The sequence below is a fragment of the Microchirus variegatus genome (genome assembly GCF_963457635.1).
Source record: "Microchirus variegatus genome assembly, chromosome: 16".
NCBI lineage: Eukaryota > Metazoa > Chordata > Actinopteri > Pleuronectiformes > Soleidae > Microchirus > Microchirus variegatus.
In genome coordinates this window covers 6780825-6793598 of record NC_139817.1, presented here as the reverse complement: position 1 = coordinate 6793598, position 12774 = coordinate 6780825, and the positions used below count along the sequence as shown (strand labels likewise).

Genomic DNA, 12774 nt, shown 5'->3' with positions numbered 1-12774 from the left:
TGGTGGAGAAATGTGGTAACAACACAACACAGAAGAGCCTGAGCGCACTGCGCCTCCAGTCCAGCAGGGGGCAGTAAACCTCTGACTCTCCGTCTGTGAGGTCGCAGTTGAAAGGTGGCTTCAGTGAAAACATGGTTGAGCACGCAGGAATCCGCGTGGTTCCCCGTGGTGGCAGTAAATTAAACTTTAGAGAGCCGGTCATAAGCAACGACTCCAGGTGAGTGTGTGTTTTCCAACCGCTAATATTCAGTTTTGGGTGGTAGACGTTTTCGCGGCCTTTGGAGGTTTTTTATGAGCTAAAGATGGGAGTGTTAGCTGTTAGCATTAGCAACACAAGGCTGTTGCCCTGGTCACCCAGACTGTTTAGCAGTCTTATTACTTTAAAGAGATACTTGAGTAAAAGTACAAGTATCTTACCAGAACATGAAAGTGTATGACATTAAAGTAATTTTCTGATATGTAAAAGTATTACAAAGTGTAGAGTTGTGATTGAGCCGAAGGTTGCAGGTTCAATTCCTGGCTCTGATAGACTGCATGTGTCCTTGAGCAAGACACTTAACCCCATGTTGAAGTATGTGAATGGTATCAAAGATGTTTGAATGGGTGAATGTCAAAACTATAGTGTAAAGCAGCTCATCAAGACGATAAAAGCTCTATATAAATGCAGACCATTACCTATGTGAAATGTAGTGGAGTAAAATCATTAATACATATTATTATTATTATTAAGTGTAAATGTGTTTTGACATCATGGCAGATTCCTCCTGTGCGCCTCGGGAGAATGTGTGAAAGTGTTCAGCACCTCCACAGAAGAGTGTCTCCACGACCTGTGCGGACACACCGACCTGGTGACAGGGTTACTGCTCAAACCCACCAACCACCTGCAGGTACGCACTAAATATACGTACACCTGACACCACACTCCAGAAGTTTACCAGGTAGAATTTACAAATCTTATTGTTTACGCCATGGGGTTCCCTGAAGGTTTTCCATACATTTTTGTTTTTGGACGCTCTGTTCTGCAGCACCCATTCCTCTCATTCCAGACTGAGCTAATGTGTTTTTGTTGTGTTTGCAGCTCTACTCCTGTTCAACAGATGGCACTGTCAGACTCTGGGACTTCACGGATGGTATCCTCATTAAGGTACAGCGCTTTACTGCTCGGTAGACACGAGGCATTTCATTGTTGCTAACTCAGCAGTGAATAAGTGTCATTCCTGCGGTCATGAAAAAGCCACATGCCGATCTGATTCACATACAGTATAATAATGGATCACAACTATACATTACATTAGGTAATTTTCCCCTTGTTGACATACACTTTTATTATTGTTTAATGCAGACATTCTAGAGACTACATGATAAAAATTCACGTAGTCACTCAAAAGTTGTTGAAAATATGTATGACCCCTTGCAACTGTTTCTGTGACATGTCAAAACATGATTTCTTCCAGACTTATGTCATCGGATGCCCCATTTACTCCCTCTATGCATCTGCACACCATGAAGGGATCATCTTTATTGTGACACCCCCACTTGGTGACCAAAGATCTGGTATGTGAAGTTGTATAATTGATTGAGTCTGTTGTTTATTTAAGTTGGAACTATTGTTTTTAAACTCTACCTGTAGGGGGCAGCAGATCCAAATACAAATCGCCCACTATGGCTTCAGCATACGAGAAACTGGGTTGTAGGTCATTGGGTAAGACTGTGTAACTGATAGATTTGTGTGTGTGTGTGCACACAGAGTTGTTCCAGCTGGTTGCTCTACATCTGCCGCAGAGCGGAGAACAGCTGGTCGAGGCCGGAGAGCTGTCTGCTGTTCTCAGTGATGTCAGCTCCAACCCAGCAACCATTGCCTTCGGCAGAGGGGTATGAACCAACACACCATGTTCAACTGTTACACTCCTAAAGCTGAAATTTATCCCCTGCATAGTGTTGGTGAAGTTATCAAACAGGGCTGTACTGGTACTGATACAAGGATGACAATATTAAGTATTGGGATACTATATGGTTAAAAGAAGAAAATATTTTAAAACCGCAATGTATAAACACCATACAGTATTTGTCTAGTAAGAGGAGTTGGGGGAGGCCAAATGCCTGGTGCTTAACTAGTGGTCAGAGGATTAAATACAACACAAAACCACACTTGTGCACACCCCTAGTATCAGAGGGAAATTGGTTTGAAAGCTCTCCCTCTGCTGTGTTAAACTAAAACTGTACCATAGCCAATATATGATAAATATGGTCCTCAAAGTACCAGTAAAATATGTTGGTAGAATAAATGTACATGGAACACAGGGAGTGCCATTAATGAATCTTAAAAAAATCCAGAATACACATTTTCAGATGCATTGTTAATTTTTTGAGTTGTACTGCTCACAGACGGACAAAAACAGAAAAACATACTTTTTTGTTGGCCCTAAACTCAGTTACTTCTATTTGCGTGATATATAATAGGACAGCTTCCATTTAAGACTGTCACTGACTTTCAACGCACTTGCATCAGTCTCTAAATTGAATGTGATGTTCATCGAATGTTCTCATCCTCATAGGGGCAGCATATTGCTTCAGCTAAAGGTTTGCTGCTGGAGGTCTACTTCTTCAAGAAGCAGAAGATATACAGGTGAGCCAGAGCATCACCGACCAATCATTAGAAGTGGATGCTCACTATATATTCTTCTTTTTCAACTTAAAACTATGTGAACAAGGGAAATTTTTTTTGAAGAGATTTGACGAAGAGATTCATGCTGTTCTCGTGTGGTTTGCTAGGTTTCCCCTCAAAGAAGACAACAAGAAGGGAGGAAAGAACACATTCACGTGTCTTGCCTGTCACCCCAAAGATGACTGCATCGCCACGGGGCATGAAGATGGCAAGATTCGCTTGTGGTGAGTGTGGGGCGAGACGAGAATGACCTTGACTTGCGTAAACTCGCAAAGCCACGCGTTGATGATTTTGCACAGTATTTTTTTGGACTAAACATCTGCAGTCTTTTGGATGTTTGGTGAGGGTGAAATTGTATTATTCTGACGGAATTCTGTTTCAGGAGAAACTTCAATCAGAAGAAGGAGTACACATACTCGACTCTACACTGGCATCACAACGCTGTCAACTCACTGTGCTTCACTCCAGAGGGTACTCCCGCTTTGTCCAACACCTTATCTTCTGTTTCATTTCATTACTGAAAAAGCCTAGATTTGTGTTTTACTGTCGTATTTCTGTTTTATCAAGGCACTAACTTGCTGAGCGGCGGCGTGGAGGCGGTGCTCGTCCAGTGGCGATACACCCAAGAGAACGATAAGGACTTCCTGCCCCGCCTGGGAGCTGCCATCACACACGTTACTGTCTCGCCTGATGGAGCTCTGTTCTGTACCTCACACAGTGACAACAGTAAGGACCATATCTTCCTGTAATATGCACTAAGATGGCACACATTATAAATTAGGCCTTTGCCATACACATTATGGGTATTTGATTCTCACGCCAGTGTGTTCCTTGTTGCAGAGATCACCATCATCCAGAGTTGTGTTAAAGTATCGGCGATCATTCAGGGCCTGGTCAAAGGTGAGGAAAATCTTGATTATAATAAAAGAAGCTTTCAATTTAAATTTAAGTACCGGCAAATTATATGAGAGTGGAAAAATACAAAAATCACACATGACTAAACGACATCAGACAGATTAAGGAACTCAAACAATCCTGCGGTGGTGGATTTTCATGTCATGTTTACACAGCTACGGAAGGATCACGAATAAAAAGCCATAATTTTAATATTTGTTCCTGGTTTGTCTGGACTTGTGGAGGATTTCAACAAAAATGTGTTTCACTAACGAATGAGAGCCATGAGCTTGAAAGGAAATTGTGTTTATTTGGTTTTATCATCATTCTGTCACTAAGTAGAATCATACTTTGCATTGAAAGAAAGTCACTTAATCTTTGTTAATTCATGGGTGGATGTTAATACGGTGGATAATGACAGTAGTCGGCTGCATTTACCATGCATAAATAATAATTCATTGTGACTCTGTTCTGGTGCAGGAGACTGTGTCAAAACAGACTTGATGGTGGACCCACGCAGCAAAGCCATGGTGTTGAACGGGAAGCCGGGACACCTGCAGTTTTACTCTCTCCAGAGAGACAAACTGCTGTACAACGTAAGCATTAATCTGCTCTATGAGCTGAGATTAAGATAATCACACATTTTTATAGACTAAATGCTATTTTTCGGCTAATTCAGACTCTTGTGATTGCATTAAATCATCTTATTTAGAGAGCGTTTGTGTGTGTTTTGTGCAGCTGGACATCGTGCAGCAGGAGTACATTCATGAGGTCGGCCTGCAGCAGTTTGAGGTGGCCAAAGCGGCCTTCGATGGCTCTGGAAAGTGGCTAGCAACAGTCGAAGAAAGAAAACAGAAGAGTGATGAGCTGGAGGTTAATTTGAAACTGTGGGCATTTGATGAACAAACACAGAGGTACAGACACTTCAGCCCAGTAATAATAATAATCATAAGAGGTTTTAGTCGTCATTTTCTTTTTTGTTATTGAACCTGAACCCACCACCTTGAACTCTGCTTCCCGAACCATTTACAGTTTTATGCTGAACACGACCATCTCGGCCCCCCACGAGGCTCAGATTACAGACATGTGCTTATGCCACGTCGCCGACAGCCAGACCACCATGCTGGTTTCCACCAGTAAGGATGGGCACTTCAAAGCCTGGCAGGTTGCCGCAGCAGCCCACACAGAGGGTAAAAACGCTTGCATCTCCTTAAAGCTGTGGTCGATCACATGTTTTTTTTTGGCCAATAATTCCATAATAATCAGAAAAAGTGATCTGAGAGAGAATTAACTTCTGCTTCTCCTTTTGGGTTCTGTTCACAATCTTGCCCATGACAATAGACACAGGGTAATTCAGAGAGAGAGGGGGCACTCTTATATAAGCTTTGTTACTTTTAGTTTTTAGAAGTTAAGTAGATATTTAGTTAAATGTCTCCCTTGTGTGTCACGACGCCACCTACTGTTTCCATGCCCTGCGTTGCTTGATGTACGTAGACTAGGCCTACACAAGACAAACATCGAGTCATAATTACTAGCGGTGTTGTGGGCACTGTCCACTCTCTCTCTCTCTCTCCCTCTCTCTCTGCATTTACATGAGATTCCATGCATAACAATGAGCGGCTAACGTTAAGCAAGAGCGTAAATTACGTGATGTCTCGGAAATGCAAATTCCAAGGTCTCCGTCTTACCAAAGAAAATTACAAAGACTTGCTTGTCCAAGACCCCAAGAATCTGCAGAGCACTTGGACACAAGTTGTCCTCCCATCCTAAGTGTGTCAGCACATTTGGTCCTTGAATTTGATGTCCACCAAGGTGTGGGAACCCTGCTTTGAATACTCCATATTAATCACAGCCTGCCATTCGTGTCACACGGTGGAAGCTTCTACCCAAAGTGCTTTGAAGAACAATGATTTAGCACATTTTAGTTTTTCAACACCAACAGTGGATTTTTTTTAGGATTTAACCAAATTCTTTCTCTCAATCCTAACTTGTCTCCCCCTCTCCCTCCCTTTGAACGGGCCCGGCAGATGAAGGTCCGTCCTGGGCGTGCGATTTTGTCGGATCCTATCATGGGCTGGTGCCGCAGCGCTGCTGTTTCTCAACCGACGGCTCTCTGTTGGCAGTCAGCTTCAAGGAGGTGGTGACTGTGTGGAGCCCGTCCTCCTGGGAGCTCCTGACGACACTGTCTCAGCCGCCTGGAGCAATCAGGTCAGAGCATAAACAGGCACACATACTGTACACAAACATCAACATCAGAAGAAGGGTGCCATAGCTTTTTTGTAGTGTCTGTACATAGGGGGCCAAATTTATCTTCACTGTATTTTAAGTTCAGAAAAACCTCTGATAGCCAATTATCAGAAGGTTCACCATGTAAATTCTACGCCGGTTTCAGTACATGCTATCTTAAGAACATGTTTGCCACTTTATCTTGTCGTAAGACAGTCTTTTCCAACTGGGAAGTTTCTGTTGCTTTGAAAACTGCTCACTCCTTGTACCAAAGCCCATGTTCATGATAGTGAGGCATTAGGCATGGGAATCGGTATCGGTCAGTATTAAAGCTGAAACTAACGATTATTTCTGTAAGCGATTAATCTGCTGATTATTTTCTCAATGAATCGCTCTAGTCAGTATCAATAAATATGTACAATCCAAAAACCCAGCATTATTCACTATGCACAGACTGCAAAAATGCAGCAAAAAGGCAGCAAAAGCATTTTAGCTGATTCATGGTTGTGCTTGTTAATTCTCCTTTTTTGGGAGAACAATATTTGTTACACAGTTAGAGAACTTTGAAATGACTCGGCACAAATGTGTTGTAAACAGCCTCATAAATGATGGCTGTGTGAAAATGTACTCTCACATGTAATTTGTGATGTAAATATGGTTTGTTTAGTGATCACTGTCCCTTTTTTTTTTTTTTGTAAATGTTTTCCTCTCATTTCCTGCAATTGTTTTTATTTTTAAAGACATAACAACTCATTATGTTCAAATAGTAGTGATGAAGCACAGAGGGAGAGATTGAGCAATCAGCCAGATGATTCAGAGTTTGTGTATTTGCTGTCGAGGTTTCTCAGTGACGGATGTCAAATGTTTTTTTGAATCCGTATCAACTGGACTTGTAGATTTTGTGTACATCTGCTGCTACTGATTCAGTAACGTTTGGATATCTGTGACCTGTGTGAATGAGAAGCTACGCTGGCAGAGGTGTGGGAATGTGCTGTTTTTTTTTGTTGTTTTTTTCACAACAAAAAAGGATATGTAGAAGTGCTGCAGTTTCGCAATGTTGCAAAAATGTCAACCACTCTCCCTCCGGGGGCCGGTCAGGTCAACGAGGACACAAAACTGCTGCTGTTAGTTTCTTTACCACTTCTCCAAAACAAGCACTGGAACACAGGGTCTTCCTTATTAAGTGTGTGGGCAAGCAAAACGTGACGAGTTGCAATCGAGGCCGTGACTCATCATGTTAAGATTTTAGAATAAAGATGGAAACTTCTCCTCAAGGTAACAGAAGTCTCCTGGAAATCAGAATTTTATTTGCTTTACCTCTTGAATAAATGTAAGCTCGTCGTAATAAAGCGTCAAAACCAACAGTCTGCCTCAACCTGAAAACTCAGTCTTCAAAGGAGCAGACGTTTCCTGTGTAGTTTGGGAGCTGAACGTGAATTTTTTTTTTTTTCGTCGACGGTGGGAGGGAAAAACTGGAAAATGCAGCTGTTTTGACAGGTGCCTTGTGCCCACGATTATATACTGTAACTACCACATATGGATGTGTGAAGAGCAGGGTCAAGTACTTCACCTTCAACCTCACCAGCATTCCACTCTTCACACAATGAAGGCTGATGAATTGGACCTGAATCAGTCATTCATGCATTTTTCACAGGATTGCTTGGCCAAAACGCTTATGAAGAATAGGCTTTATTGTTGTTGTATTGCGTGAAACGAAATTTGGTGCAATAGTAACAGTTTATATTAACACATTATAATTCCTTTTCTTTATAGCGTTCTTATAGTTATAGTTTTTTTTTTTTTTAGCTATTTGAAGTCTTGAAGAGTGGATTACTGCATCATCTGTCACTGGGTCTTTGTGGAGTCCAGGCTGTGCTTACATGTTCCCAACCACCAAAGCAAAAAGAAGAAAAAGGAAAGCTAATCCTGTGAAATATGTGTGGTGTGCGGAGCTGGGTGGATGGGAAGTAGTTGAGGTTTTTTTTTTCTACAGTCACAGGGAAAATAAAGAGACATTGTTTCTCTCTCTCAGGGATCTTTGTTTTGGGCGACTAAGCTGTTCCAAGTATCTCCTGGGAACCACTGAAAACGGCCTGCTCTGCTGCTGGAACCTCCTCACCTGCTCCTGTGAGGACACTTTGACATATATATTTTTTTCCACTTAAAGTTGATTTTTTTTCCTATAAATATAATGATACTTAACTCACTTTGTGTCTGTCTGTTTTCCTCTGTCACCTGTCGTCTCTATCAGTGGAATGGAGCACCGTCATGGACATCAGCTTGCTGTTGGCCGACCCTCTCTCTGAGAACATGGTTGCCTTCTGCTGTCAGGATAAATGCACAGACTGTAAGTTTCAGACCTCGTGTCCAAATTCTATGTGTGTGTGTGTGTATATATATATATGTGTGTGTGTGTATATGTGTGTGTATATATATGTATATGTGTATGTATGCATATATGTATATGTGTATGTATGTGTATATGTATATATGTGCGTATATGTGTATATATATATATATGTGCGTATATGTATACATCTGTATATGTACATATATAGGTGTTGAGGGTGCGTCTTGTGGAATTAATATGTTTCCTTTTGCTAATTGTATTTTTTTTACCCCTTCTCTTTCAGTGTTTGTCTTTAAGCCCAACGAGCCTCGGCCGCTGTTTTCCCATAAGGCCGTGTGTTCGGGGAGGGTCACTCGAGCCGTCTTCGCCCCGAGAGAGGAGATGCTGGAGGGCTGCGAGGAGAGCACCCAGTGGCTAAACCGCTCCCAGCTCTACTTCCTCACGCAGTACATGGTAAACACAAGATTCACCTGGCTGACAGTAAAGATTTTATGATGCTGTCATAAACGGCAGTATGTATTTGTCCTTAGGTGACATGGACTGCACCGCGAGGCTGGTGGCTGTTATGTTGCAAACTCCACGGCCAAAATTATAACCCACTGGTTTTTAATCGGTCACACAGATGTTGTTTGGTGTCCAGATCAAATCAAATGTCCTCAAAAACACCTATTCAATTCAATGTCACACCTCTGTTTCAAAGTGCCCGCTTCATTTACAGGTCTATCAATGTATTATTAATCTGCTAGTAAAGGGCAACCTCATCGTCTTATCAGTATTTATGTCTTTAAGTGAACATAACTTCAGCCTACACTAAATAGCTGGTCTTGTGTTGGCTTTAAGTGTCATACAATCTAAATGTCACTGTTATACTTTTTTATGTTGTTGTTGGTGTTGACGTCTGTGTCCTCTCCCTGCAGGACTTACTGACGTTTACCACCAAAGCAGAAGAGGACAGACTGATGGCGTCCAGCAAACAGGTACAGTCAGCTCGGCCTCCGAGAGATACCATAATGAAACATACATTTTTTAACGAGGATGTTTGCAGCAGTTTTCTGAACTCAACTGACCAAGTTAATAATAGTGAGCCAGCACTTCCACGTGATCACCAATGAACAAACAGTGAGCTGGACTGAGGCCTGTATCCAGTCGCCTCATGCGTTTCCCCCTGAAAGGAGCAAAGAGGGCGAATGACCGTGAACGCCCAGCTCGGCTATTAATGTGCGACGTTTCCTCTTGTCTTTGGCGTTAATTTTTTTTTTCTCTCCCCCCTTCTTCAAGCTTGTGATCAATGACAGTGTCGCCATGACGCCGTTCAGCCTGTTGCTGGGGAAACGCCAGCAGCAGCAGGAAAATCAAGACACACTGAGCGGCCTGTCTGCAGAGAGGACACCTCTGCCACAGGCCTCTGCTGCTGTTAAGGAGGTCAGTTGGCAATTTTGCATGTTTAAGAAGTTACGTTTTAAGGGGTTTCAGACTTTTGTCAGTTTTTTACCTCCGTGTTTGACACTTTTCTTTCTCGTTCTCACAGCTTCTGCAGACTCCAGCCCACGTGCTGCCCTCCACCGCTTTCCTCTGCTCCATGTTTGTGAAGTCTCTGCTCATCTCCACTGCAGAGCCCAGGTCAGTCGTGCACAGAGGCATCAATAAATGTCCTCTGTTAATGTCAGATGGTTGGATTAATGTAACGTGAAGAGTCGAGTGTGAAAACAAAGCTGTATCCGCTCTTTTGAAACTCAATTTTTACCCAATTATATCGTTAGAAAAGGCAAAGTGTGGTTTTAAAGAGGTCCTATTTTGCGCCCAATTCGAGTTTATACTTTATTTAGGTCACGAGATGAAACACCAGCATCAGCGTTCTCATCTTCTTCAGCAGAGGGCTCTTGAACGGCTACTTTGCTCTGATTGGCCAGTCGGAAACTGAACTGTGATTGGTCAACCACTTCCTGGTGTTGGAAGTTTCATGCCCCATTACTCGTATATGGATACTAGATAGTCTAGGGGGCTCACAAAGTTATCGTCATTGAGAATTATTGTGGTTATCTGTGACATGTTCTTTATTTACATACTCAACAACACTTGTATAACATAATAAAATAATATAAAAATAATAAAATGAGTAGAAAAAGCATAAAATGTACTCTTTAAAGCATTTTGTACACATGATTAATGGTGTGCTCCATTCGCTTTGGAAGTCAGAAACCGAGAGTGACGTTTCCATCGATTGAGAAGTCAGAATAAAACATGGATGCTAACGTATCTAGGGCTAGCTACTGTTAACAACACCACAGCGAGAATGCACCGTATTTACTGGCCGTCACCACAAATTTTAAGCTTAACTTTCCATTAGCTGTTGTTGCAGGTCAGCTGATTCCGTCTTATCTGTGTTCAGAGCCAGTTCAGTATCAGACAGGAAAAAGGGGAGGGGGGATTTGAATCAAAATAACAATGGTTTCACATCAGCAAACCACTGCACACAACAGTAGATAAAAAAAGAACATAACATATCAAAAAAAAAAAAATAACAGCACAGCAGAAACACGCCTGATCCGGTCGTTTCCTGCTTTTAACGAGGACCATTGTTTGACTGGAGAGATGAAGTGATTATCTGTTTAATCAAAAAAGACTGATATGGGTTTGTTTTTAGAGATCGGGGAACGCAGCCAAATAAAACACGAATGGTCTCTCTGCCTGTCCAATGCTGTATTTCCAGTACAAATAATGTGTAAATTAAATACTGAATACCTTAAACAGGTCATCAACAAACAACAAATAATGGAAAAAGTCAATTTTAAGTAACATTTAATCAACGTTTGTTCTATCTCTACTTGTCATGAAGAAGCAGGGTAAAGGAATTCAAATAAAATGTCTCGTCACTGTTGACTCGGCCAAAAAACACTGCTGCACCTCGTCTGTTATGACTCCTGAGATCCTGGTTGAAACTAGAACTTCTGCTATTGTTTATCTCTGGAAAAATGTGCCGAGTCATGTTAACATGTTTTTCTCGCTCTCTCTCTCTCTCTCTCTCGTTCTCTCCCATGTTTGTTCTCATGGCCGAAGGGAGGAAGACAAACACGTTGAGGAAATGGAGAGCGAGAAAGAGGAAGACGATTCGGAGGGGGAAATGGAATCCAGCACCTCGAGACCTGAGACGGCGTCACTTCATCCACAGGCAGCCGGGTCAGCAGAGGCCGCCGCTCCGTCTCTGACCAAAGCCCAGGTTAGGGAGCTGAGGAGAGTGAAGAAACTCGACTACAGCTGGCTCGCGGGCATCATGGACACGTGAATGTGACCACGAACTAAACAAAAAACAACACAGACACGGTGTCCATACCCATATTCTCTATTCTTTTTGTACCATTTGAGTGATTTTCCAAATGAAGAAACATCAGTGTAAACAAATCTGCCAGGACAAAACAAGCAATTAGTACAAAAATCACTGTACAAATAATTGTTTTACAGATGTAAACAATAAACTCAGAGTTCTCTGTAAAACTGTTGCACAGCGATCGTGTGTGAGCAGCAGTTTGTCTTCTCGACTGTAGACGTTCTTTCTTAAATTCTATTTTTTTTTTTTTTTACATGTGGCCCGAAAAAAGCCAGAATTTGGAGAAAAAACTAGGTCACATGTTCAGGCTTAAAAAATGTTGTTTTTTGTCTTATGTTGTTGTTGATATAAAAAAGCAATAACTTTTTGCTCAAAAATGTCATCAGATTGCTTCGGTTGTGCTGCAAAAAAAGGATTTAAGACACTATATTGCACATTCTTATAGCCTATGTATATACTGTATAAAGCAGCCTAAATGCTCCGTGTTCCAAGGGTTAAGGGATTACTTATTTTGTCAGAAAAATTATTAAAAAAAAAACCAGACAGTTTATCTTAAAACGTTTGACAACAAAAAAAGAAAACACAACCTCGCCTGAATCTTTCAGACAAATGACCTTGAGCCAACTCTTTATTACGCACACATATATACGCGATCGACCTTGTGTGACTTCACCGCAGATGTTTCCGTCGCTGAACGGAGGGTTTGTCTTGTGAGGGTTGTATAAAGTGCATGTGCACACGCTCGGTGAAAACATCAGGGAAAAAAACAGACAAACAAAAAGGCTCACGTTCTGAAAATCAATGTTTTTATGCATGGACTTTGGTGTGGAAGAGTGAGCTGTTTCCAAAACGACACAAGCTTCTGTTTCCATATAGAAACGATGAATGAAAAATAGTTGAATGTTACGCAGTAGGGCAGCGACTAACGACTTAATTAACCTGTTAATTGTTTTCTGATTAATCAAGTCATCGTTTTGTCCGCAACTGTTCCGTTTTAATGATTTCTCTTTTTTTCTAGGAAGCAAAGAAACCAGAAAGCAATCAGATTTTATGTACTCATCACGTACCTCTTTGTCTTCCAGAGTCCACGCTCTGCGTTTCTTCTTTTTTTTTCCACCGTCGGTGCCGTGTGACGCAATTAAACCAAAGTGTAAACCAGTTAAGGTCACACACACACACACACACTGTATATGGGTGATGGTTGTATAAGCTGCTGTTGAACTATGACACGCATGTAACCGCTTTTTCACACAGAATCTGGATTTTTTTGTAAATGTGAATTTGAGAACATGCAGGACTTCATTATGTTTATTT

The 12774-nt window shown here is 41.7% G+C and overlaps 1 protein-coding gene across 1 annotated transcript; it reads left to right on the top strand.

Moving 5' to 3' along the window:
* The first annotated feature begins 108 nt into the window (after nt 1-108).
* On the top strand, nt 109-11596 carry wdr75 (WD repeat domain 75). Its single transcript, XM_083902429.1, has 21 exons — nt 109-217; nt 758-887; nt 1079-1144; nt 1455-1554; nt 1748-1872; nt 2556-2626; nt 2773-2889; nt 3048-3136; nt 3233-3391; nt 3506-3565; nt 4040-4155; nt 4298-4473; nt 4592-4749; nt 5587-5767; nt 7818-7912; nt 8037-8132; nt 8419-8588; nt 9053-9112; nt 9414-9557; nt 9664-9755; nt 11193-11596. The coding sequence occupies exons 1-21, from the start codon at nt 132-134 to the stop codon at nt 11416-11418; spliced, it is 2517 nt and encodes an 838-aa protein (XP_083758555.1). The 5' UTR covers nt 109-131; the 3' UTR covers nt 11419-11596.
* Nucleotides 11597-12774: the final 1178 nt, after the last annotated feature.